Genomic DNA, 24,473 nt, shown 5'->3' with positions numbered 1-24,473 from the left:
TTACACTGAATATACTTGTCATAAAATCTAGTATATGAACAGTTATTTAAATAGGTTTCCAATTAGGTTACACTCAATGTTGTGAAAAATATAGTATATAAACAATTATATTAATAGGTTTCAAATTTAGTTATGATGAAATTTAGTATATAAACCATTATTTTCATAGGTTTCAAATTAGGTTACAGTGAATATAGTTGTGATGAAATTTAATCTGTAAATCACTATCTTTATAGGTTTCACTTCTTTTGTTCATTACTTCAGGTTTTAGCTTTGTGTTAAATAAAAATGCTGTGTGAATGTTATGTAATATAATAAACTTGACAAGTTCTTTCATGTAAACATTAGATAGCTAGTCAATATCTTAGTTTGCAAAGATCTCAAAAAGATCACATGGAATGTTCTCAGGTAGGATTCAAAGTACTGCTGGTTCAGAAATCTTTCACAACATATTAACAATAATGATGCTATCTGTATAGCATCAATCTCTTATCATCCTGTAGTTAGTCTGTTTATTTATTAAACTGAAAGGTGAATAACTGAAACCCCAGTTTATTTTCACACTGTATTTCAAACAATACAACACAGGGAAGGTGTACATTCTGTATTCTTAGATAATGATAATAAATATCAAGGTAAAATTATTTCAAGCTTTATTTTACACAAATAATAGGAACATTAAATTGAAGAATGGCCAAAAAAAAATGTAAATGTGACACGTCTGCCATATAGGTCTTAACAATTTATCAGTAACATGTACATCAATACATTTTGATGTACTGATAAAGAAATAACATAATATCTTACAGATTTACAATCAGACTGATACAGAAACTTATTTTTTACAAATATCAGGATGCTGGCAAATGGTAGGTGATTTTTTTCCTTTTAAACCTGTTTTCACCCTATGCACATTACAAATTTATACAAACTGTAAAACACTACAGTACCTTCACTTTGACTCAGATCTAGATCCAATGAAGTGAAATACCAAATCTTATTAAAAATCGTGGTAAAAATATAACCACACAAATGTTAACATTGAGTTTTTGAAAAACGTTTTCAAAAAATACTAAATCTCTTTCTTTCAATAGATGATGTTTCCTCTTTCATAATTTCAGTTTTTTTTTAATTATTTAAAATTGTAAGGTCCATATTTCTTTACTGGAAGCAACCCCATTATCATACAACAGTGTACAATATATAATAGTGAAATTACAACGTTACTTTATATACATCATGAAGATGGCAGATGGAAATTAAAAACAAAATGATCTCCAAGGATGACCGGAAAAGAGCAGTTACGAACGATTAGTAACAATGACGCCTGGCCGAGAGTAAGAAGTCACTGGTGGACAGTGAAACAATTGTTGCATCACGAGTTTATTTCTAGAGATATGAAGCTGAGAACTTGGAGTGGACTCAGAAGCTGACCTTGTTTGTTCGGGTGGTTCAGGATCATCACGGAACAAGTGATCACCTTCCAGATGCCGGATAGCTTCAACAATTGTTTCCAGATTCTGTCTTGATGTGCTGTTTCCTTTACACAGATTCTGTGGTTCCTTTGTCTCTGCCCTTGGTACCTGGACAACAGAATTACCATAAGTTGCATGAAGTACTTCTTCCGAGTTAGATTTCCTTCCAGACAAGTCCTGTGGAGATTCTGGTGCTCTGGAATTAGAAGACTTTATTCCCTCAGGTGAAACATCATCCTCTGGTCGTACACTGACTAACTGCTGCTGTGACGAAAACTGACTGACAAACCTTCCCATGAGACACTGAAATAAAAAACAAGTTTACTTTATACACAGTTTATTTTCCTTAACAACTTACCATTTCTTGCTTAATAAGTTAAGCAAAAATTTTCAAATGAAGAAAATATAAAAATGTTATTTCAATAAGGACACAAAGCATTCACGAACATATAACAGCAACAATTCAGATGGACTTCATAAGTAAATTTTCTCACTATGTAAAAACAACAATAATAACTTGCAAGGTGAATACGGCTGTGAAATAATAACACTTCATTAATAATATAAGTATTCTAATTATGAGATAAACAAATATTGTACATACCTCTGATGTTTGGGTTTGATAGACCTGACTTTCCAAGTTCGTGTCTGTTCTTCTAGTATCATCCGCAGCCTCCTCTCTCGATCTAGCTGGACACGAAGCTCTAACACTTCAGATTTCACTTCTTCCAAGTTGGATTTAGACTCTTGATGTGGACTCATATTTCCAATCCCTTCATCAGAAGACTCTGCAGTTGTTACTGAAAGATAATGTGGTCATGATAAATGAATGCACCAATGTAAAATAATAGAAGCTAATTGCTAGGTGCATAAGCTCTTTCATCTTGTGCATAAAAGTCATAAGCTTCACAATAACAGAACACCTTTTAGGACAGTTTACACATTTAGAAAATTAATTTTTTTAAGAGACTGATGTGGGGCAAACTTCTGTACATAAACTAATAGTGTCATGAGCTATTTCAATAGATTAACAGTTAAACTATCCTTCAATCAAAAGAAGGAAACTAATTCATAATTATAATAAATAAACTATCTGTAGTTATATTAGTTTTTAGCATACTAAATATTATTCACCAAGTTAAACTTACAAATCTCTTGCATTAACAATAAATTACTAGTGACGATCTGCAGTGGTCAGATTTGGTATTTTACTGAATACTACGTCTCATAAAATGTTTTCAATAATGACCATGCTTCATCACTTCTCCAACACTGATACATTCTCAGCATCTTCAGGACACACTTCAACTAACACTGTACCTTCCAACATTGATACAGTTACAGTATCTTCAGGACACATACCATCTCACATTTTACCCAAGGAGGTTTTAAAGCTGGTCCACTAGATTTAGATTACAATGTGCTATCTCTATTTTTTCTTCCATACAGCAAACTGTAATTCTCTTCATATTACATCAAATTATTCTTCATTAGGACAGTCCAGTCCCATTGCAACCATGATAATCTGAGCACTCTCCTGATGAGCATCATCCACAAGTGAAGGTGCCACCAGAAACACAATACAATCTGTATGTTCACTTACTGTAATACCTCCATCCATCCTAAATGAATTGCTACCAAATAATCAGTGAATAGTGATGCATGGATTATATCATTCACTTCTGGTTCTTTTAAAACATAAACTATCAATTATTACAGAGACATAGAACCTCAATATACTTTTGAAATGTACATGTGCCAAATGATACCAGATGTAGTGTACCTCGACAAAACTCAACACAACTTGAGTAGCATGACAATCAACTGGACAAACTGAAACACGTCATCCCAACTTTAAACCTGACTCATTACAGTTTCCATACTGAGTGAATGTGCTACTAGCAATTCTCTAAGTCACTTATTACTTGGGATAGTCACTTTTAATAAATATCCATCTAGTGATCTGAAACCACACTCATATTCTTTCCAACACAAACCAAGAATGAGTTACCACTTATCTCTTTGTGTATGTGGTTCCCAACATTTGAACATAATATAAGTAGTAATTATTACACTTTAGAATTGGATTTTAGGATGCTCTTAAATATTTGGTTCTTTCACATTTTGTATTATTTGTATATATTGGTATCATTTGTTTTACTACATACATTAAGATTTTGCACAGAAAGGTTTTGGACATCTACCCACCCACCACTTCTTTATAGATATATATAATTAATAAAATAAAAGAGTACATCATAAGAAAGAATACTGCGAATTTATCACAGCATATCCAAATCTTAGATGAAAACAGTTAATTTTAATTTTACTGAGAACATAAAACAAAATGAAAAAGACCCATCACAGCTACAAAACAAGCATGTTTTACTTAGAAACATTGTAATGTCTTCAAAATACAGTCTTTATAAATGTTTACAATATATGTATGTATATATATTGGGCTTTTCTTCAGCAAATATTTTAATGAATATATTTTGACCAAGATTAGTTGCAATTGTCCAACTGTAAAAATAAAATAAGTGGCATTATACTTGTTAAAGATTACAGAAAGAAACTGTTTTTCTATTATACAAGTAGAAAAAATATTAAATTTCAATCAAAAGACAATGATAAAGAATAGAAAATAAAGGATATATTTGATATATTAATTTATGTGAAGTCTGTATTGTTTATATTTATGTAAAATTGTATTGTTTATGTTTGTAGGTTTTGAAAACATATCTGATTTAAGTTATTTGTGTTTTAGTTCAGTGATATTTCTACAACTGTAATTTAAATTCTCTCTAAAATTATGTCCTCAAAACCATGGATCCAATACAAAAAAAAATACAGAGAAAGAAATGGAACAGTTCAACGATTGTAATGTTTTGTTATCCACAGGTACAAACCTGTTTGTGTTTTGGTTTATATAAAACACAACTGGCAAATATCAGTAACCAAATATATAGAAAATTCCGAGGTATGCATATGAGATATTACTGTTAACCTATCTAAGGTATGGTAAGGCATGGTTTAAACTTTGGCAAACAGCTGTTTAAATTCACCATCTTAAACTGCATGCAAAACTTTAATTTTGAGAGACAAAACATGAAAACCATCCCTTAGAAAGAAGGCTAATTTTTTATTATTAATTCACCATACTGACTTGGAGTTGCTTTCATAATTACTTACTGTGTTTGACTTTTTTTCCTCTTGGGTAGAGGAGAATCAGTATTGCTTAATTCATTTTCTAGAGTGACCTGCGAGTTCAGCAGTCGCTTTAGTTGACAGTTCTGAGATAACAGTTTGGTCTTCTCTTGTTCTAGTTGATAAATATATTCTGATGTGTGTTGCAGAATGGCAGCCTGAAAATATGACCAACATTTAGTTTTACACAAAAATGTTTCGATTTATCTCTTCTCTAAAGTTTTACCAATTATTTAACTATATATAACCTCAGCAAATACTATTCCAGAGGACCCAGAATTAAATTTCCTATTTGAAAATTGAATAATGAACTTAAATGCAAAAATACGACAATTCAGTTTTCAACACCTTTTAACCCAACTCAAATAATTTTTTATTGTCATGTCCAGTGGGTAATGTTACCCGGTAAAATGGCAATAGAGCGAGAAATAGCACGACGCGATTGACTGGTCTGAATTGGTCACTCCCTAGCCTCCACTTTTTCCAGGTATCACTTCACTAGACTTCTTTCATTGGGGGTATGTTAAAGATATTGTGTATCACCCACCAACAGCAAACTTGACAGACCTAGAGATCAGGATAACAGACGTTATCACCACTATAACTGCCGACATGTTGCAACGAACGTGTAGTTAAAGTGAATATCTATTTTACGTGCTGAGAACCACTAACGATGCACATGAAGTTTACCGACACGACAATAAAAACTGTATAGCTATATTTCTTTATTAATCTAATTATTAGAATTTAAAATAGGATAGACAGTTTTGAACAACTTGTATAATGGAGCAGTGCTAACAGTAAATATTTCAGTGTGTTAGTGAAGCATAACACAGGATTATTAACAGGTCATAGTTCATTCTGTTGATGCGTTTAAACTTCACATTAAAAATCAACTACTTTTGGAAAAAAATCTCCCATATTTCCTTCCACTTTTGTAACGATTTTTTATCTATTTAAGACTGAATTTAGCTAAACTACTTATAATAATCATGTATCAATTATGCTGTCAATAAATCATATATTTGTACATTTCAAATACATAAATAATTAACACACGAAATTCTAGGACAGTTGGTGGAAACGTGTAACGGCAAATTCAACGATTTACAAAAGTACGAGACAAAAATTTTGATACGGAGTTTTCTTATTCTTCACCATACTTGTCTTAAACAAGAACAGAAAACGGTTATTCCAGGCGGACGGAGCAGAGGCAGGTGGTGGATAGAACAACAGCTGTCGAACACCTTGGTTACGGATACACACATGTTCGTGCATGAGTCACTTGCGCGTGAAGATATTGCTACGGTAGAAGTACAGGTGATGCAATAGCGTTTACAGGGACTTTGGCGAGTTCAAAACACCAGGAAAACAGCATGATTTTTAAGATTTTCTGATAAAAATCAGCCGGATGTTGAAGGTAAAATCTCAGTAGACGTTACGTATCTCTTGTAAACAATTTTTTTTTTTAAAGTTACGCCGAAATATGGCGAAACGCCAGAAGAAATAAAATTTGCTAGGCATTCGTGATATAAACAGCAGATGTTGTTATTATTTTTGTTACCCACGTTCTGAATCAGAAGCAAGTGACTGGCTTATGGCTGATAGCGGAAGTAATGGAAGCCAGCATTTCCCAGAGTTTAGAAAGGAAATCGATGATTTCCTAAGAAGTAAAGTGTGGGTTTACACTTTTACTTAGCCAGGTGTGGGTGTACACAAACACCCTTGAGGGACCAAACGGTCCCGTGATGTCCGAATTTCTCAAGCAAGTATGTCTTTCAATGAATACACAATACTGTTTACTTTCCTGCAGTTCAAGTATTTATTTACAGCGTACAGGATGAAAAAGAATGTCCTTTTCCTTATGAGTTCTAACTGTTACAGTCCTGCATGGTCACTGGTTAGGGAGCCCGACTCGCAATCTTAAGAGTCGGGGTTCAAACCCGTCACACCAAACACGTTCACCCTTTCGGCCGTGGGGGAGGTTATAATGTTCCGATCAATCACACTATTCGTTGTTAAAATAATAGCGCTAAAGTTGCTGGTAGGTAGTGATGACTAACTGCCTTCCCTCTAGTCTTACACTACTAAATTAGAGAAGGCACATATAGGTGTCGTGTAGCTTTTCACGTAATTCAAAACAAAAACGGTAAACACGGTAACTAGCCCGATGTGGCTTTGCTAAAAGACAACACACACACTCAAAACAATCTACGAAAATCTTAAACAAACTGTGTTCATGAAACTAAACATTCATAAATCCTCTGTTTTAATTTTTATTTTACACAACTCTGATAAAATGAAGAAAATTAAAATCAGTTTTTTAAAAAAAGTGCCTATTTTCACTTCCTAATGTTTAAAGATATCCACGGAGTGGAGGAAGAAAGAGTGCACTAAACATGGTAGATTTCTGGTTACATTTAACACAGCAAATGTTTACTGTTGGAGCTCCTGAGGACAGAAACTTCTAGAGCGACACAATAAAAACAGACACAACACCGGTTACGGTATCTAACTGTTAACGTTATTGTTTTGTATCAAGTTCACAGCACCGGTTACGGTATCTAACTGTTAACGTTATTGTTTTGTATCAAGTTCTAACTGCACGATGATTTGTATGTTGTTTTGTTCCTTTTCACAAAGCTGCATAAAGGGCTCTTATCTCTCCACTATGGGTATCGAAACCTGGTTTCTCGTGTTGTAAGTCCGTACCCCTGCAAAACAGGATGGGACGAACTGTAAAAGATTTAGAAGAGAGGCAACCTAAATTACTGGTCCTGATGTGACGTGAAACCCCTGGAAGGCAAGAAGGAAGTCTACACCCACACCTAGTTCTGAGAACACCAATTTAGGAGTAGGAGGGTTCGTATAATGACGCATTGTAACGTCCTTAACACACCCTAGCAACAAGACAAACAATAAACTTTGTGATCTACCGTGTTTCTCCGATAATAAGACCTACCCATAAAATAAGACCTAGTGTGATTTTTTGGGGATAGTTTTAATATAAGCCCTACCCTTAAAATAAGCCCTAGTTAAGAGTGGCAGGAAGAGGAAAGAAATAAAAAAATTAATTTAATTTAGTTTAATAGTTTAGTTAGTTTGTTTAAGTATTAATTAGTTTTTGTTTAAGTATTAATCAGTCAGTTTAATAGTTTAATAATAGTTTATTTTAAATGGTTAGTTTAATAGTTTTACTTTGTAACTTCATTTTTTAATATATCAAAATAAGACATCCCCGAAAATAAGCCCTAGTGTCATATTTTGGAGTGAAAATTAATATAAGCCCTGTCTTATTTTCGGAGAAACACGGTAAAATGATAACGAAACAATACATATGTACATTTAACCTTTGTCATGTATGCCCAAGTTAAATTAAGTCACAAAGGTCACAACACTACAGTAGGCTGAAATTTATATTTTGAAACTAATTATGTAAGCGTCGCAACAGTACAGGATATTTTTTATATGTGACAGACCCTCGAATACCTCGTTATCACATATCTTATTTTAAAACTTCCGTAATTAAAATAATTCTCAAACCTAATGTTCCCTTACTGAGTCTTTCAAACACCTTCGTTTTCTTTATTACAAAAGTTCCAAATACTAAATAACCAGAATCGATATCCTGAAATATTATTTATTGAACCCATCTTTAAAATGTTTGAAAAACAGATTCAGTCATTAAACAAAAAAAAAATCTTTTAAATTAACTGTCCCCCGCTGCGACAGCAGTAAGTCTTTAGATTTACAATGCTAAAACATGGATTCGATTCCCCTCGGAGACACAGTAGAGAGCCCGATCTGGCTTTGCTATAAGAAAAACAATTTCAACAACAATTATAATGACAACAACATCTCAAAAACTCATGGTATTATTACATACGCCACAAATAAGTGTAGGCCCGGCATGGCCAGGTGGTTAAGGCGTTCGACTCGTAATCCGAGGGTTGTGGGTTCGAATCCCCGTCACACCATGCATGCTCGCCCTCTCAGTGGTGAGGGTGTTATAATGTGACAGTCAATCCCACTATTCTTTGGTAAAAGAGTAGCCCAGAAGTTGGCAGTGGGTGGTGATGTTTAGCTGGCTTCCCTCTAGTCTTACACTGCTAAACTAGAGAAGGCTAGCGCAGATAGCTCTCGAGTAGCTTTGCGCGAAATTCAAAACAAACCAAACAAATAAGTGAATGATAGATCACCACATCTGTTCATGGTCCTTCTCACAAAGGGTGAGAGATATTACTGTCTTTACTGAGGAAATAAATTCTACCAAAAGGTTGTAAACTGAAGGTCTAATTCGGTATTAGTTGATGCAAGTGTTTAATATCAGTAAATACACATATGCTAACATGAACGTTTAAACTTTAGTATCATTAACTACGTACCATTTCTAAATACAACAAATAATAGTTACATAAGTTGCACTGAGATAGAAATCCAAGTAAACATTTCAAAACAAATTAACAGTTTTCAGAGGATACGGCTAATATAGCAGCAACTGTCAGACGATACAACACAGCAGTAACTGTCAGATGATATAGTTAACACAGCAACAACTGTCAAATAATATAGTTAACACAGTAGCAAATGTCACATGATATAAGTATTATGACATAAGTATACACGAATGAAAGAAAAATCGTCCACAAAACAAATCAAACCCCTGGTGTCAACGGGAGTTATTTAGAACTACCGACACCCACACGCTCAGCATGAGAGAGTGTAGCTCGATCTATTTTTTTCGTTTTCTTCAAAAGTTGCACCGGAAAATATGGTGTAATAACATAGCATACTTGTCTTCTATTGTAAGTTACTTCCAGTTTTTAAAAGTTTAAAGTTTCCATAAGCTTATTTTTTTAATCACTATAGCATTACTTACTGTAATTGTAAAATTCACGACTGAGACTGGAATTCGAATTACCATCTCTCGCACCGTTTCACCGTTCCATTATTTGTTATTTTAAACCATGGCCCAAATGGCTCATCCAACCCTACTATCAAACAATTTATTCTATTTACAATCAACAAGTTAAAGTAGCCTCGGGATTTTTTGAACGACCGTTTAAAAACAAAACTGCACTTATCGAAACCACTAGCAGTCAACCAATCTTTCTACTCAGAGATCTAACAACCTGAACGGCGGCAAATCTCGCGACACCCGTACCTCTCAAAACTACAACCGTTGTGAATGAAAACCGGCGCGATTGAACTGGCACTTTAAGTGGTGGTCCAACATTCCAACAGTGCCCTGAGAAGTGGGTCGTGTGTGCGTGTCTATACACAGCCCTACCCAGTTGCAGCTGGCGAGGGAAGACTTCCGGCCACCCATCGCTTTTCTGTACCATTCTAATTCTAGAAACATTTTCTCGAAGAAGAACTATCGACCATGACGACTAAACTGGACACCAATATTTGTAAATTCTGCAAGCGAGCGTATAATTTACAGATTCCTTACTATCATAATGTATAATTTGATATGTGCAGTTAGGGCTAGTTAGACTTTGTTTCTAACGTTAAAAAATACGTAAATAAGAAAAAAACAAGACGAATAAATAACAGCACCATAAATACACCCATACTAGTAATAATATTACTATTTAATATTATTTTAAACGGGTAAGTGAAACAAAACAATATATTTAAACAACCTATAAATGGATATTGTTTTGCTGGATGAGAAACTGAACTTAGAAGTAAAAACAAACAGGCAGACTTGCTAAAACGTAAGAGTAGAATCAAAAATGGTATTTATTTTTTGCAGTCTGGTTCGAGAAGGACACATCGAGAACAAGGTGAATTCCGCTACGACTTGGCAAGCACTGGAGGAGGGTTTATACTTATAGCCGTGAGGGAAATTCTTCAAAGAACGTTGCCACTGCGTACAGTAAGCACGAACGCTTGAAATTCCTAGCCAAATATGGTAAACCGGCAACGCTCTGACGCGTTAAGAACTTTCTATACGCGCCAGAAAAATGAGTTGAAAATCAATTTCACAAGTTCGAACACGCTTCCCAGGCATAAGATAATGTTAAATTATACTGTACATTTTGAAAGTGAATTTTGATCAAAGCAAGCTAGGTACACGGATCAGAACTAAAATATCCACCTCGACATGAGTATAGCTATTTAAATATGATTTACAAATTCCACTGTTTATAATTATTAGAATACATTGATTTATCAGTGGGCAAAAAACACTATTCAAGCCATATGTGTACTAACACACACACGTACACTAATAAAAGTCGTCAACATGGCATCCAAACTTTCTAATAGTATATTTACACATACGTAAAGATGAACAAACTATATCAACATTTTATCAACACCGCTGCTGGTTGTGTATGGTATTTTAATAAAAACCTTCAATTCGGAAAATAGTCCAACAGTAACGCAAAACAAGAAGTGAGAACAAAATCAAGTTGTTTCCAATTTAACCAATACATCATCAGAACAGCTTATTTTTATCTTTTATGACGTGAAACAGATGGATGAGATATAAACATACTGAATCGGTAACGTAAAGTGGAATTACAGTGACCACTCACTCTTTGTTGTTAGTAAAAATTGGAATTACAGTGACCACTCACTCTGTGTTGTTAGTAAAGTGGAATTACAGTGACCACTCATTCTGTGTTGTGAGTGAAAGTGGAATTACAGTGGCCACTCACTCTGTGTTGTTAGTAAAGTGGAATTACAGTGACCACTCACTCTTTTGTTGTTAGTTTGAAGTGTGAATTACAGTGATCACTCACCCTGTGTTGTTAGTTAGATACATCAATGTATATATAGTAAATAGTAACAAACCATAATCAATATTAAATATTATACCAATACCCCACTGTATTACTGTAGCCAGTACATATATTGTACTCAGTCATAAGTAGGGACTTAATTAGGTCCAATATCCTGTGTTACTGTAGCCAGTACATGCATTGTACTCAGACATAAGTAGGGGCCTAGTTAGGTTTAATATTCTGTGTTACTGTAGTCGGTAAGTACAGTTCTTTGTCATTAGTAGGGGCCTAGATAAGTTCTAAATAAAGTAAATGTTTAGGTAAAATTAAGCATCTTACGTTACAATAAATCCACTTATAAATCATGTCTGTTAAAGCTGCCTAGCAAGTAATAAACTTGAAGGTTTTTTTTTTTTCATTTGTTTTGTTTTGTTTTGTAATTCAACTCAATGCGCCAGTTGGTCATCACACGAAAACGAACTGAACTGCTTAGTATTATATTAGGACCTGTTAACGTTTGAACCAACCTAACGGTTATTTGTCAGTCCACCTGGCAACTACAGGTAGAGGCCTCGAATCTGAGAAGAGCGTCTGTAGGAAGGAATAGAGTAGAAGAAATCACAAAAGAACTTCCGGTGGTTCGATATTAACAGATGCATTACTGTCTCTCAGCTGCTCACCAGCAATCTGTTCTGTTCTCCCGCCAAATCTATAGGCTAGCTAACTATAGGACGCCAAGGGCTGAAAGACCCTTGTGTCACAAAGGAAGGTGCGGGTTTAAATAGGTGAACAAACGCATTCATTTTCATAACTGTGCAACAGTTGGCACTACACTAACCTGTTCAACGTTGTCTCAGTAAGAAGTATTTCTATAGACACCTTGAAATCGGACAACAACAACAACAAGATGTATAAAAACAACAACAAAGTTTCTACATACCCCTCTTTTAAGCTGTTCAATAAAACTGTTTTCGGATTCCTCAACTATTTAAAAAAAAATAGTCTCAAAAATTTAAATAGAAATGCCCAGAACTGTGGGCCAACTGACTGCTCTGTATTTGCGTCACTTAAGACTTACGCTATTTGGTTTTAAAATATAATTATTATTTTTTTAACCTCTAGCTCTAACTCTGCTTGCATGGATGCCACCTGTTAGGCATTGTTATCACTATAAACCGTTTAAATACCTGAACTTTTAACACTGGTATCTTACGAAACTTAATTCATTTTTGGTTCCAAATAGTTATGAACATTTCAGGTTTTACATATTACCACTAAGCCAATTTAACGTCGACACGTATTAATTAGACAAAATATTTGGAATGCCTAGCAAAACGTATCTGGGAAATAATCGTTTTTTGTTGATTTCTTTTTCAGTTTTGTCCTTTCAAAAATAACTTGAAAACTGGTTAATAAATACTATAAAGATTCACTTGTTTCGGATAGCTATACAATTGCTATCTGCGCATGCGGTACCTAATTTTAAACCGATAAACTAAAATAAGTTATTTGCGAGTATCGTCAGCTCTTGGGCTTCTCCAACTGAATAGTTAGGTCCGCTTCTTGTACAAAGAAAATTGTGACAAAAGTTACTTGGCCCATCAAGATATACTTCAAAACGTACACAACGCCCTAGCACTGTCTTTTGCCACAGTAGGCTTAGCAACGAGTAGAATACTGACGCTTTCCTGTTGACGATGTCCCTAATCACGTGACTAAGCTGACATTTATCAATAATACACAGCTTGTCTTCATATTATGAGCAACAGGCCTCCGTAATTAAAGACACAAATATTACATCTTTAAATAGCACATATATTTCAGACGTCTTTTAAAATAATAAATTTTAAAAGTTCAGCGCACCAAAATAAATTATATACGAAAACCTTGTCTTTTCATTCACAATTATATCACACGAGGCTCAGGCTGTTACAAGATATTAGCACAAGCGTTGTTGACACTAATAACTACGAAAATTAAAAACAGTAATTCCAATCTAACCCACGGTTACGGTTTACAGATACTTTATTTTCTGTAGAATGTTTTCCTTTATTTTTCGTGAAAAATTCTTATATCCAAATGAAAAAAAGAGAGAAAAAACTAACTCGTTTTCAGTGGTCGGAACCATGCACCAAATATTAATGCGCAGTAAGTACCTAAAAGCTTTCTACACAACTAGATATACGTAATTTATGTAAACGTTTCTCACCAAAATCAATATTTAAGGTCTATTTCCATTTACGCCAAAGTAACTATATCTACTAAAGCTCTTGTGGTCTGTAATCAGTTGTACTTGTATTTACGGTTCTTTATCGCATTTCATGTGTATTCTAATACGTAAATACGATAACTGTGTGGTGTAAAATACTTCTAATAATATGTATACCTTGTACATACAACTATTAACTTTAGTTTGTCACCAAAACTCACTACACTGTTACAACCCTATTAAACACTACTGCTCGAGATTCTCTCTATTTATATATATATATATATATATCCCTTGCTCAGTTTCTCTCCTTCATTTAAGGGCAACAACGCCCTCAGTGACTGAAACCCTGCGTTGATGCTTTGCATACGTCTTCGTTCGTTATTATTCGCTATTTCTCGTCGTATTCGCTTCTCGTGTTCTAACTGTGTTTTCGGAGATATTGGCTGGTTACCAAGTCTGAAATGTAATTTTTATATAAAAATTATAATTATTTCTGTCCATACTGTATTCATCAGTACAACTGAATATATACAATGAAAATATTCATGATGTAAAACAAGTCATCTTAAGAATATATCGATGATTAAAGTTACTTATTAATTTTGCTTAGCTATTAAAATACACCTTTGTATAATGTATTATGGTTTGCAAGTTAGCTATTCTGTTATTAGTTTTCGATAAATGGTTATTCAAAATATATTAGCAAATTTTTAGACACTGCAAATTGACTACAAAGCTTAATGAGATTATAAATTATCGTTTTCTGTTTTTCGTTAAAATAAAATTTAAACTAATTCATAAGCTTTATTAAAGTTGTTTTTTTAATACATAAAAATACCGGTTGAACTTAGATTATATGTTAATGTATATCACGTACAACACACACATCCCATGACATAATTTGTCTGTCGTCAATACTACCGATATTACTTCTTCCACTTGGCACAATGCCAAAGTTTTTACCGCCATTGTTTTATTCCACTGTAGTGGGTGTGAAACTTCACTGTAGCCGGCTTTATGCCAGGATGTTTTGCCGGTTTTTAGGGCCGGCAGATGTAAAACGAGTATTTACATATACAAAATATACGATCAAAAGATATGCTTTTATGTACTTGCGTTCATAAACTGTTGGTATAAGATGGTGTGTACGGGTAAATAAATTATAACACAATGCCCTATTTCATCACAATTTCTTGGATATTTTTCTTACATTGGAGGTTCTGAATTGAAAACCAGAGGCACGTTTAACTCGCATCTGTTCAATTTATTCCAAAGTCTTTCGAGAAATATGTATGTTTGTATATATACATATATATACTTCCCACAGCTAATGAAATTTACGCTTACGAGTATGGATAATCTTAAAACAGTTATAATTATTGTGCTAATTCCCATATAACCTGTGTCGCCAATGTCAACACTGCCGACCTTACTACAGTAGGCCTAAGTGTTATTGATATTCAACTCTATACAAGTTTAACAACCGATACACTATTTTATTATAAAACCACAACTGTGACAAAAAATTGTGAACACATTTGAAACACGCTACGTATATCTTGACAAAATGTAGTGAAGTTAACAAGCGTTAACTGCAAAATAAAACTTAGAAATCATGTATAACTATAACTACAAGTTATGTTTCAATAGGGGTATGTACAATTAAACTTACAAGCGGTTCCCAGCCATTAACGAAGTTAAATTCTTAGGCTAAAGACACTGATGTAAAGAGAATGCCAACCACAATTATACCAATATACTTACAACGTACAAAATACAAGTTAATGTAAACAAATAACTTATTCAAATGTCATTACACACCGAGTGCCTAAATCAACCAATTACAAATATTATAACAATAATAATTTTGGGATTTACTTATTAGTTTTATAACTCATTGGTTAACACATCATAAATCAAACTCCATAGTTAATAATACCAGTAATGTAATAATAATTACGAAGTATTATTCAACAGCTAATCGTTTCCGTCTTCAGTTAATACCGTAAGGCTATTGGCCCGTTCATCGGTGTGATTAGACTAGTAATTTCAATGTCAAGTTAGCGAAAACGAAAAATACCAAAATAAATGAGATGTTTATCTTCATCAACAGTAATTCAGTATTTTGTTGTTACCTGCACAGACTACCAATGCCTTCCTCTTCCTGCATTTTAGTTCTTGGAGTGTTCTTTTTCTGACACTATTTTGCTGGTATAAAGCCATCCTTTGAATTTACGTTAGAGAACGTGAAATCACAACTACAACGTCTCTAATCCACAGCCGAGTATGGTGTAACAACTGACTCTGTTTACAACAACTGACTTAATTCATCAAGAGGCTGCGTTTGGCGGGAAACGCAGTGGTGGCGAGAGCTACAGTGGTATGCTTTGCCTCAAGATGAATTTAATAGAGCTAGTTGAACTATATTTTATGAAGCAGAATTTTATAATTCTCATATATTTATTAATATTACTAAAAATGATGAAAGCAGTTAAACAATTTTGAAATAAAGCTTGTTTCTTTCTGCTCTCTTTGCTATTGCGGATGTTTGTTAAAACAACATAAAGAATCAGCTGGAGCGGTGACAGTCATAGCGTAGGTTTACACGCGCCAGCTGTCCATGGTAAAGGTTAGGAGAATTTAAGTAATTTAGCAAGTAACAGACTCAGAATTCACAATATTTTATAACAAATACCAACTTGTTAATAATATTTAATTATAAAATTTAATTAAATGTAAAAATATTAAAAATTTACTTATTCTTTTTCCTGTTTTTTGGTTACACATTAACATAAGTTTAAATACTATTTCCATATTCTTACTAGTAAAACTTCCTGTTTAACCGGTAGCATCCAATCACACACGTAGAAATACGCGTAGGTTTTCGTCTGGAAAGATATGTCGTTGGATCTTAGTTTTAGAATTGAAAAAACAAACAAAAGAAACACGAAAATGATTTATTTCAAGTTAAATTCTTCAAAATTAATTCGCTTTTGAAAGCATAGAATCTTGAAATTATTACAAGAGTTAAAATATATATAATTTTAGTATATAACCGAAATTATAATAATTTTATAATACGTCGAAAGAGTTTACGTATTATTTCTGGTATAAAATTTTTCAAAACGTAAATAAGGCCACAACACACTGTGTAAACCAAGCTTAGAATATTACTATTGAACGTGAATGTGTTGTGTTTTCTTATATCAAAGCCACATCGTGATAACTGCTGAACCCACCGAGGGAATCGAACCCCTGATTTCAGCGTTGTAAATAAAACATAGTCTCGAAACCTGGATGGTTAGGTTAAAAGCCTCACGATCTACCGACTGAGTTATCCGGGCCTCATATTTGTTTTCTTTATCAGTTTAGTACCTTCATTGTAATGGGTTTTACAATTAATGTTAACTTTAAACTTCCTGCCCAAAGTAAGTAGTTTATGTAAATAATTCCATCTTTAAAGCTATTATGCCAAGTGATAATTCAAGAACTAATGTCAAATTTTATTGTTCAAATTCAATGGTTCAAACAAAGAAAAGCAATTTTTAACATACTGTCCAAAGTTAATAGTTTGGAGAAGGGATAGCAATTTTAACGTTAATATACAGAGGAATTAATTTATCTAGATAATAATAACGTTTATATTGTAGTTTCTAGTTCAGTATTTGCTAGGAGCGGATGTTTATTTCATGTTTACTGTAGTGTAGTGTACACCCAGCATGGCCAGGTGGCTAAGGCGCTTAACTCTTAATATGAGGGTCGCAGGTTCGAATTCCCGTTATACCAAACATGCTCGTCCTTTCAGCGATGAGGGCGTTAAAATGTGACGATTAATCCCCCCCAATTCGATGGTAAAAGAGTAGCCTAAGAGGTGGCGCTGAGTGGTGATGACTAACTGCTTTCCCTCTAGTCTTACACTGCTAAGACACTCGACTCGTAACACGAGAATGCCCGACACGACCAGGTGGGTTAAGACACTCGACTCGTAACACGAGAATGCCCGACACGGCCACATGGGTTAATACACCGTCAAAGGCCCGACATGGCCACGTGGGTTAAGACACTCGACTCGTAACACGAGAATGCCCGACACGGCCAGGTGGGTAAAAACACCGTCAAAGGCCCGACATGGCCAGGTGGGTTAAGACACTCGACTTGTAACACGAAAATCGAGGGTTCGAATCCCCGTCACATCAAACATGCTAGCCCTTTCAGCCATGGGGGATTATAATGTGAGGGTCAATCCCACTATTCATTGGTAAAAGAGTAGCCCAAGAGTTGGCGGTGGGTGGTGATAATTAGCTGCTTTCCCTTTAGTCTTACACTGCTAAATTAGGGATGGCTAGCGCAGATAGCCCTCGTGTAGCTTTGCGCAAACTTCAAAAAAGAAAAACCCCATCAATAGATGTTTCTGAAGCGTTCTTAGTAACTTGGCGAAACCGTATGTGAACATTTAGTGAAGTTATCAGTAAACCAGTATACCTGAATTATCACGAAAGTCACATTTCTAATACATTTACTCTAAACCGTATTTTGACAAAGAGTAATACGTTTAAATGATTAAAATTTTTTTCTCTTTTGCATTAAAATGTTTGTTTTCCTTGTTTTATCATTACTGAATTATATTCAAGAATTTTGACCTGATAGTTTTATATTTGTACACAGAGTTAACGCTTTTGTGTACAATTTAATGCTGTGGCTGTTGTTTGTTAATTTAGTGGATTAAATGTAATTTCTGTTTGATTATATTTGGGAGAAGTTCATATCTTGAAGAGTTATATCATCTTGGACCCTGGAGTGGCCTAATGGTTAAAGTGCCGGGCAGCGAACTGAGAGCTATAAAATAACAATTAATCCCTTCATTCGGTTTGAAGCTGGTAAAATTATTGTGGTTGCTGAATGGCTGAATTACACCTGGACAGTAATTCAAATCTAAGGATTGCTAAAGCTGAACCTTAAGGATCTCTGCGTCGTCAGTTTTTTATATCTGTGTGTAAAGTGACGTTCTTGTTGAAATATCAATACACCGATGTTTTTGTTTATATAATACAAGAGAACAGAAAATGCAAGTGGATTTACTGATGATAAGTTATCTTGGCTGTAAGAACGCCATGACGAGTGCAAGATGGATTTAATTTTTATACTCGAAAAGTAGAACACATCGCCTTGTGATGCACGCTCTTATGTTTTTATTTTATAAATGACTTTATCGGGTGTTTTCTTTTTATTGTTTGTTTGTTGTTTGAGAGTATAGTAGCAGTTGCTAATGTATTGTATCTCTTTCCTGTCTTTAAGACAGGATTAATATGTCTGCCTGATTTAGATGCAAAGTCGTGTTTCAAGGTCTAAGATTTAGGCCTTAAAACAGCGTGGTATACGTTAAAAAACAACTTTAAAACTTTAAATGATATCAATAACTATACGCCCCCGTGTGGTAACGTCGATAAACTAAAATTAATCATAATTTGTTATTCTTTGTTTCATAGTCCTTTACACAAGTGACCTAAAATATTTGGATAACATGTCACATATCTTCACAATTAATTATTTGTTATCGTTACAATTAGTCCAACTTGGGCTCTAAGCACAAAGGTACCAGCCTAAACTCTAAACTCACTGGTCAACTGACGCTTCAGAAAGAAGAGGAAGGTACCAACTTAAGACTCTAAAGTCATTAGTCAACTGACACTTCAGAAGGAAGAAAAAAATGGCAGCTTAAGGCTCTGAACTCATTGGTCAGTTTATGCTTCGACAAAACTTAACGAGCAAGGTATGTTATTACTGATTGAGAATCAATACAAGCTTACCGAAAGTATATTCCCAGCTATCTTAAGGCACAACTACTATTATTATGTGAATTGTAACTGTGAGCTCACTTTTGTGAAAAGAATGTGGCAGATGGCTGTCACGTGATCTGATATACACATTTTAGTGGTATATAAAAGTAGTTTGATTTTTAGGAATTTCGCGCAAAGCTACACAACCATAGGAGGGCTATCTGTGCTAGCCGTCTCTAATTTAGCAATATGAGACTAGAAGGAAACAGTTCTCACCACTCGCCGCCATCTCTTGGGCTACTCTTTTCTTAACAAATAGTGGAATTGATCGCATCTTTATAAAGCCCCCATGGCTGAAAGGGCGAGCATGTTTGGGTATTACGGAGATTTGAACCCACGACCCACACTTTGCAAGTCTATCCCCCTAACCACTTTAAGTACAAACACCAATCTTCAAAACTACAGCCACGGAAAGTTTCCATGTTGTTCCTTTTCCATTTTTACAAATCATTAGCAGTTTATTTTTTTTGTAGTTGAAAAATAATGTTCCTCATCCCTTTTAACTAGATGAAGACACTATCAGATATATAAATCTGTTTACTGTAGAAGGTGTTATTTAGTGATCTAATATTATTTAAACTAGATGAAGACACTATCAGATATATAAATCTGTTTTGTAAAGAAGGTGTTATTTAGTAATCTAATATTAGTTAAACTAGATGAAGACACTATCAGATATATAAATCTGTTTAGTGTAGAAGGTGTTATTTAGTGATCTAATATTATTTAAACTAGATGAAGACACTATCAGATATATAAATCTGTTTTGTAAAGAAGGTGTTATTTAGTAATCTAATATTAGTTAAACTAGATGAAGACACTATCAGATATATAAATCTGTTTAGTGTAGAAGGTGTTATTTAGTGATCTAATATTAAATGGTATTTCTTTTCATAACAAGAAAGTTAAAAATAATTATTTTAAAGGTGATAGCTGTGGCAAGTTTGGTCGTAGTTCGATAGGAGTCGTATGTTGTCTGTGTGTGTGTGTGTGTGGTTCAATCGTTGCAGTATCGTTGACGCCAAGTTACTCGAATCTTCGATGTTTTTCTCTTTACCATTACATCGTCATGTAGTTTATAAAGGTTCGAGGCCTCAGTGAACAGTGTATGAATACAGGTGACCAAGGGATCAAGTAGTCACAAATAAAAGTTGGGAAACGTTAAGTTAGCTGATGTGTGAGTGATTAGTCATAATGGGCGGTATGTTAAAGCGAATTTCACAGTTTTATAGAGTGAATGAGAATAATTTCTCTTGTCAAAGGTTCTAAAGTAATTGAATTCGCCTGTGTGTACTTTGACGAAAAGAATACTATTATTGTTTGAGGTACAATTTTGTTAACCAACAAGGTAACGTAAGTGAATGTATCGCACATTGTATAGTATGAAGCAAAGTAGAAAAAATCAGTTAATCTTGCAAATTCGATTATAAAATAATTAAATCGGCCTGCGTGGACATTTGACAAGAAAGTGAAATTTTGTAGAGTTTCAGATAATCTTGTGTTTTCCTATAGTGTGAAGAATTTTTGCATATACCTTTGACTTGTTTCGAATATATTGTTTAAAACAAGTGACTTGCGTGCTTTCTGTTTATTGTTCAAATTTATCACCAGTAACTCACAAACACTTACACTAAAAGAATCCTAATCTGGAAATAGAGAGGATAAGAGTACAATTTAGAATCGTCATGCTCACCCAACAGAAAGATGAAGGACCCAAATTGTCCAAATCTGATGAACACAGAATGACGTGGATGGTTTCTTGGAGAGATATGAAAGATATTCACCGAAAGTCGGAACTGGGACAAAGCAACTGAGCAGACTGTGTCAATTCACTTCTTACAAAGAAGGTCTACAAGTATGTGCAGGCATGACTTCAGAAAATTTTATAGACTATGACAAATTAAAAGTGGTCTTGCTAAAACGATATGAACTTCTGGAATAAAGTTTTTATTGGAAGTTCAGAGATGTGACATTGGATAAAATATATTTCAGTTTGTGTCACTTCTATCACGATATAGACTGACATGGCTAAATGTGACAGTAGTTTTGAGGGACAGTTCTTTATCAGATGCTCAACTGACATTCCACTATTCCTAAAGGAGAGAACACCAAGAAACACGGATGAGATGATCAAACTAGCAGAACGGTTTATGAAAGTTCATGAAGGGGTATAGTGGGCAACTCCAAGAACACGAAGTTAAAATCGAAACCAATGGTGGCTTAATAGGAACAGAAGTCTACCAAAGATGACAGAAGATTAAAAAACAGATGCTATGTTCGTTATAAAACAGGACACATTGCAAAAGAGTGCAAGACCATCACGAACAAGCAAACACAGAAATCTAAACATAAAACAGGTAGAGCTAATTATAAATATGGTGCTGACAAACAACAAGAAAATTGTAACTGGCATTATGGGTGCTGCAGTCAAAACAAACAATAAAACAATTCTTGATGACGTGAAACCCACTTGAATTAAAAACGTATCTCAGGACGGCTGGTATGGTATTAACACTTTTACTAATAAAGCAGAGAACAACGTTTCGACCTTCCTAGATCATCTGCAGGTTGGTCGACCTAGAAAGGTCGAAATGTTGTTTTCTGCTTATAAATAAAAGTGTTAATACCCATACCAGCTTTCTGAGATACAGAATTAATAAACCACTTCAGATGTAGCACAAGAAGAAAGTGACGTCCATGATTGATCAGTGCATGACTAATTGTCAGATCAAGTTAGCAAATGGATCAACAGCAGTTATTGGAGCATGTTACATATATTGATAGGTGCCAAAAACTCACAACTTGGCAGTGGGTGAAAGCTATGTTGAGAACAAGAAAATGAAAGTTCTAAGAGACACTGGGTGCAGTATTGAAGCAGTGAGAACCAGTCTAGTATTTAATAATCAGATGACATACAAGGTACATTTGTGTGTGCTAACTGATGGAACAGTGAGAAAGTTTCCCATAAAGGTAGATATTCCGTAATAAATCTCAGGTTTATCTCTTATCATTCAAGTACGTATCAAGTTTTCCCTTAAATCCCTTTCAATTAACTGCATTCACCAAATCCAAAGTCAACCTGTTCCAGAGGCCAGTCACTCTGCTAAAAACATAAAACTGAAGATGGCGTAAAACTGAAGATGGCGTAATTGTGTCTCACAGTCTTACTATTCTCACCATGAAATATGGGAAAAAAATTTATGGCTTATCAACAAAATCAGTGCCTGAAACAACCTCAAACAGGTTTCAAGTTTTTTCTCAAGACAAAACAAGATCTTAGCCAATCCGCTCCAGATTTTATCTCAGTAGTCATTCTCTGAATCTTTAAAAAAATCTCAATGTTCTTTCTTAGGTACGAAACCCAAGACTGGGCACAGCACTTCAGATGTTGCCTAACTGATGGCCTGTACAATGACATTATAACCCCCTTTACAAACTTGTGTTCGGTATACCTGTACAAACAACCAAAAATTCTACCATCAGCATCAGCACATTGCTCAATTGACTTGAGAAACTGATCAACCACTACACCAAGACCTTGTTCTTGTACAACACTTTGAGGTCATTCTCATCAAAATTATTGATATAATCTACATTCATTCATTTGCATTTAATATGGTTAAAAGTAACGTGCCACTAACTATGATTAAACGTAATGTGCCATTTATTATTATTAAAGAAACATGACATTTATTATTATTAAAAGTTTTGTTTGTTTGTTTTTAGAATTTCGCGCAAAGCCTTTGAAAGGCTATCTGCGCTAGCCGTCCATAATTTAGAAGTATAAGACTAGAGGGAAGGCAGCTAGTCATCATCACTCACCGCAAACTGTTGAGCTACTCTTTTACCAAAGAATAGTGGGATTGACCGTCACATTATTACGGCCCCACGGCTGAAAGGGCAACTCAAGAAACAGAGGAATTTAAACAGAATTTATTCAACGTATATGTATTTATGACAAACCAACTCTGATTTTGAACTAATGAAGCTCTCAATCAGCTGCAACCTATGCTCAGGTCAATACCGTTTCAATTTTGAAACGTCCACAGCATAGAGTGAGCGTAGTACTTTATGGTATCCCACAGATTCGACGACATTTGATGGAAGATGAAAAGAAAAAAAAGAAACAAAAATAAAATAAAGTTAAAAACAATTAAAAGTAGACAAAAAAAGCAAAAATGTAGAATAGGAATTAGAAGAATAAAAAACAAGATTTATAGAAGAATAATGAACAACTTTTATCTAATAGATAAGATGGCGGAAACGACAGTAAATCAACAAAAAAATCAAAAGGATTACAACAATAAAATTACAAATATCATCATTAGTATAAGTAAACAGTATCATTTTTGTTTATACTTTGTATTTACGGCATGGTTAGGTGATTAAGGCATTTGCCTCTTAATCCAAGGGTCACGGGTTTGAATCCCAACTGACATTAGTACATTATTTGAATACACTGTTTGTTGGTAAGCGCAAAGCTACATACCGAGCAATCTGCTTCTAACCACCACAAATACCAAAACCAGGTTTTTAGAGGTGTAAGCTCTCAGGTATTCCACTGAGCTACTGGAGGGAGTGACAGACGTAAAGAAACTAGTCCACCTACAATTAACAGATTCAGGGTTGAGAACACTTACAAGACTCTGGTTTTACAACCACCATCGCTCAACCTGAACTGGTAATTAAAGGTGGAATATTCTAGATTAATACAAAGTTGTTGGTGTGCAGTTTGTCGTAATTACATATTTCGCTACATATCTTTTTATTTGCCTTCGGTGGCTGAGCGATAAGTTCGAGGGCTTATAATACTAAACATCGGAGTTCGATACACGTGAGTCAAATAACCTCATATATAGCTATGTGGTTAATAACAACATTGTCGTCGATTATAGTGTAAAGTATTTAAAATCGGCCTTTAAATATATTACAAATAAGTCATTTATTTGTTAAATTATGTAATTAATAAATGTTTCAATTCTTGATTTTCGAAACGCCCTATTTC

General features: G+C 34.4%; 1 protein-coding gene across 2 annotated transcripts; it reads right to left on the bottom strand.

Moving 5' to 3' along the window:
- Nucleotides 1-534: 534 nt before the first annotated feature.
- LOC143242380 (transcription factor AP-4-like) lies at nt 535-16,165 on the bottom strand. 2 transcript variants are annotated; one of them, XM_076485736.1, is made up of 5 exons: nt 15,767-16,165; nt 13,924-14,087; nt 4,668-4,842; nt 2,080-2,275; nt 535-1,778 (listed from the first exon to the last, which is right to left on the bottom strand). In XM_076485736.1, exons 1-4 carry the CDS (start codon nt 15,799-15,801, stop codon nt 2,254-2,256), a joined length of 396 nt encoding a protein of 131 aa, XP_076341851.1. In that variant the 5' UTR covers nt 15,802-16,165; the 3' UTR covers nt 535-1,778; nt 2,080-2,253. The 2 variants fall into 2 exon arrangements, with proteins under 2 accessions (XP_076341851.1, XP_076341850.1); XM_076485735.1 differs by lacking the exons at nt 4,668-4,842; nt 13,924-14,087; nt 15,767-16,165 and having other exon boundaries at nt 2,080-2,247.
- Between the last annotated feature and the right edge of the window lie 8,308 nt (nt 16,166-24,473).

The sequence above is a fragment of the Tachypleus tridentatus genome, unplaced genomic scaffold (assembly GCF_004210375.1).
Source record: "Tachypleus tridentatus isolate NWPU-2018 unplaced genomic scaffold, ASM421037v1 Hic_cluster_2, whole genome shotgun sequence".
Taxonomy (NCBI): domain Eukaryota; kingdom Metazoa; phylum Arthropoda; class Merostomata; order Xiphosura; family Limulidae; genus Tachypleus; species Tachypleus tridentatus.
Note: the sequence above shows the minus strand (reverse complement) of the source record. Positions and strands in the feature narration are given on the sequence as shown.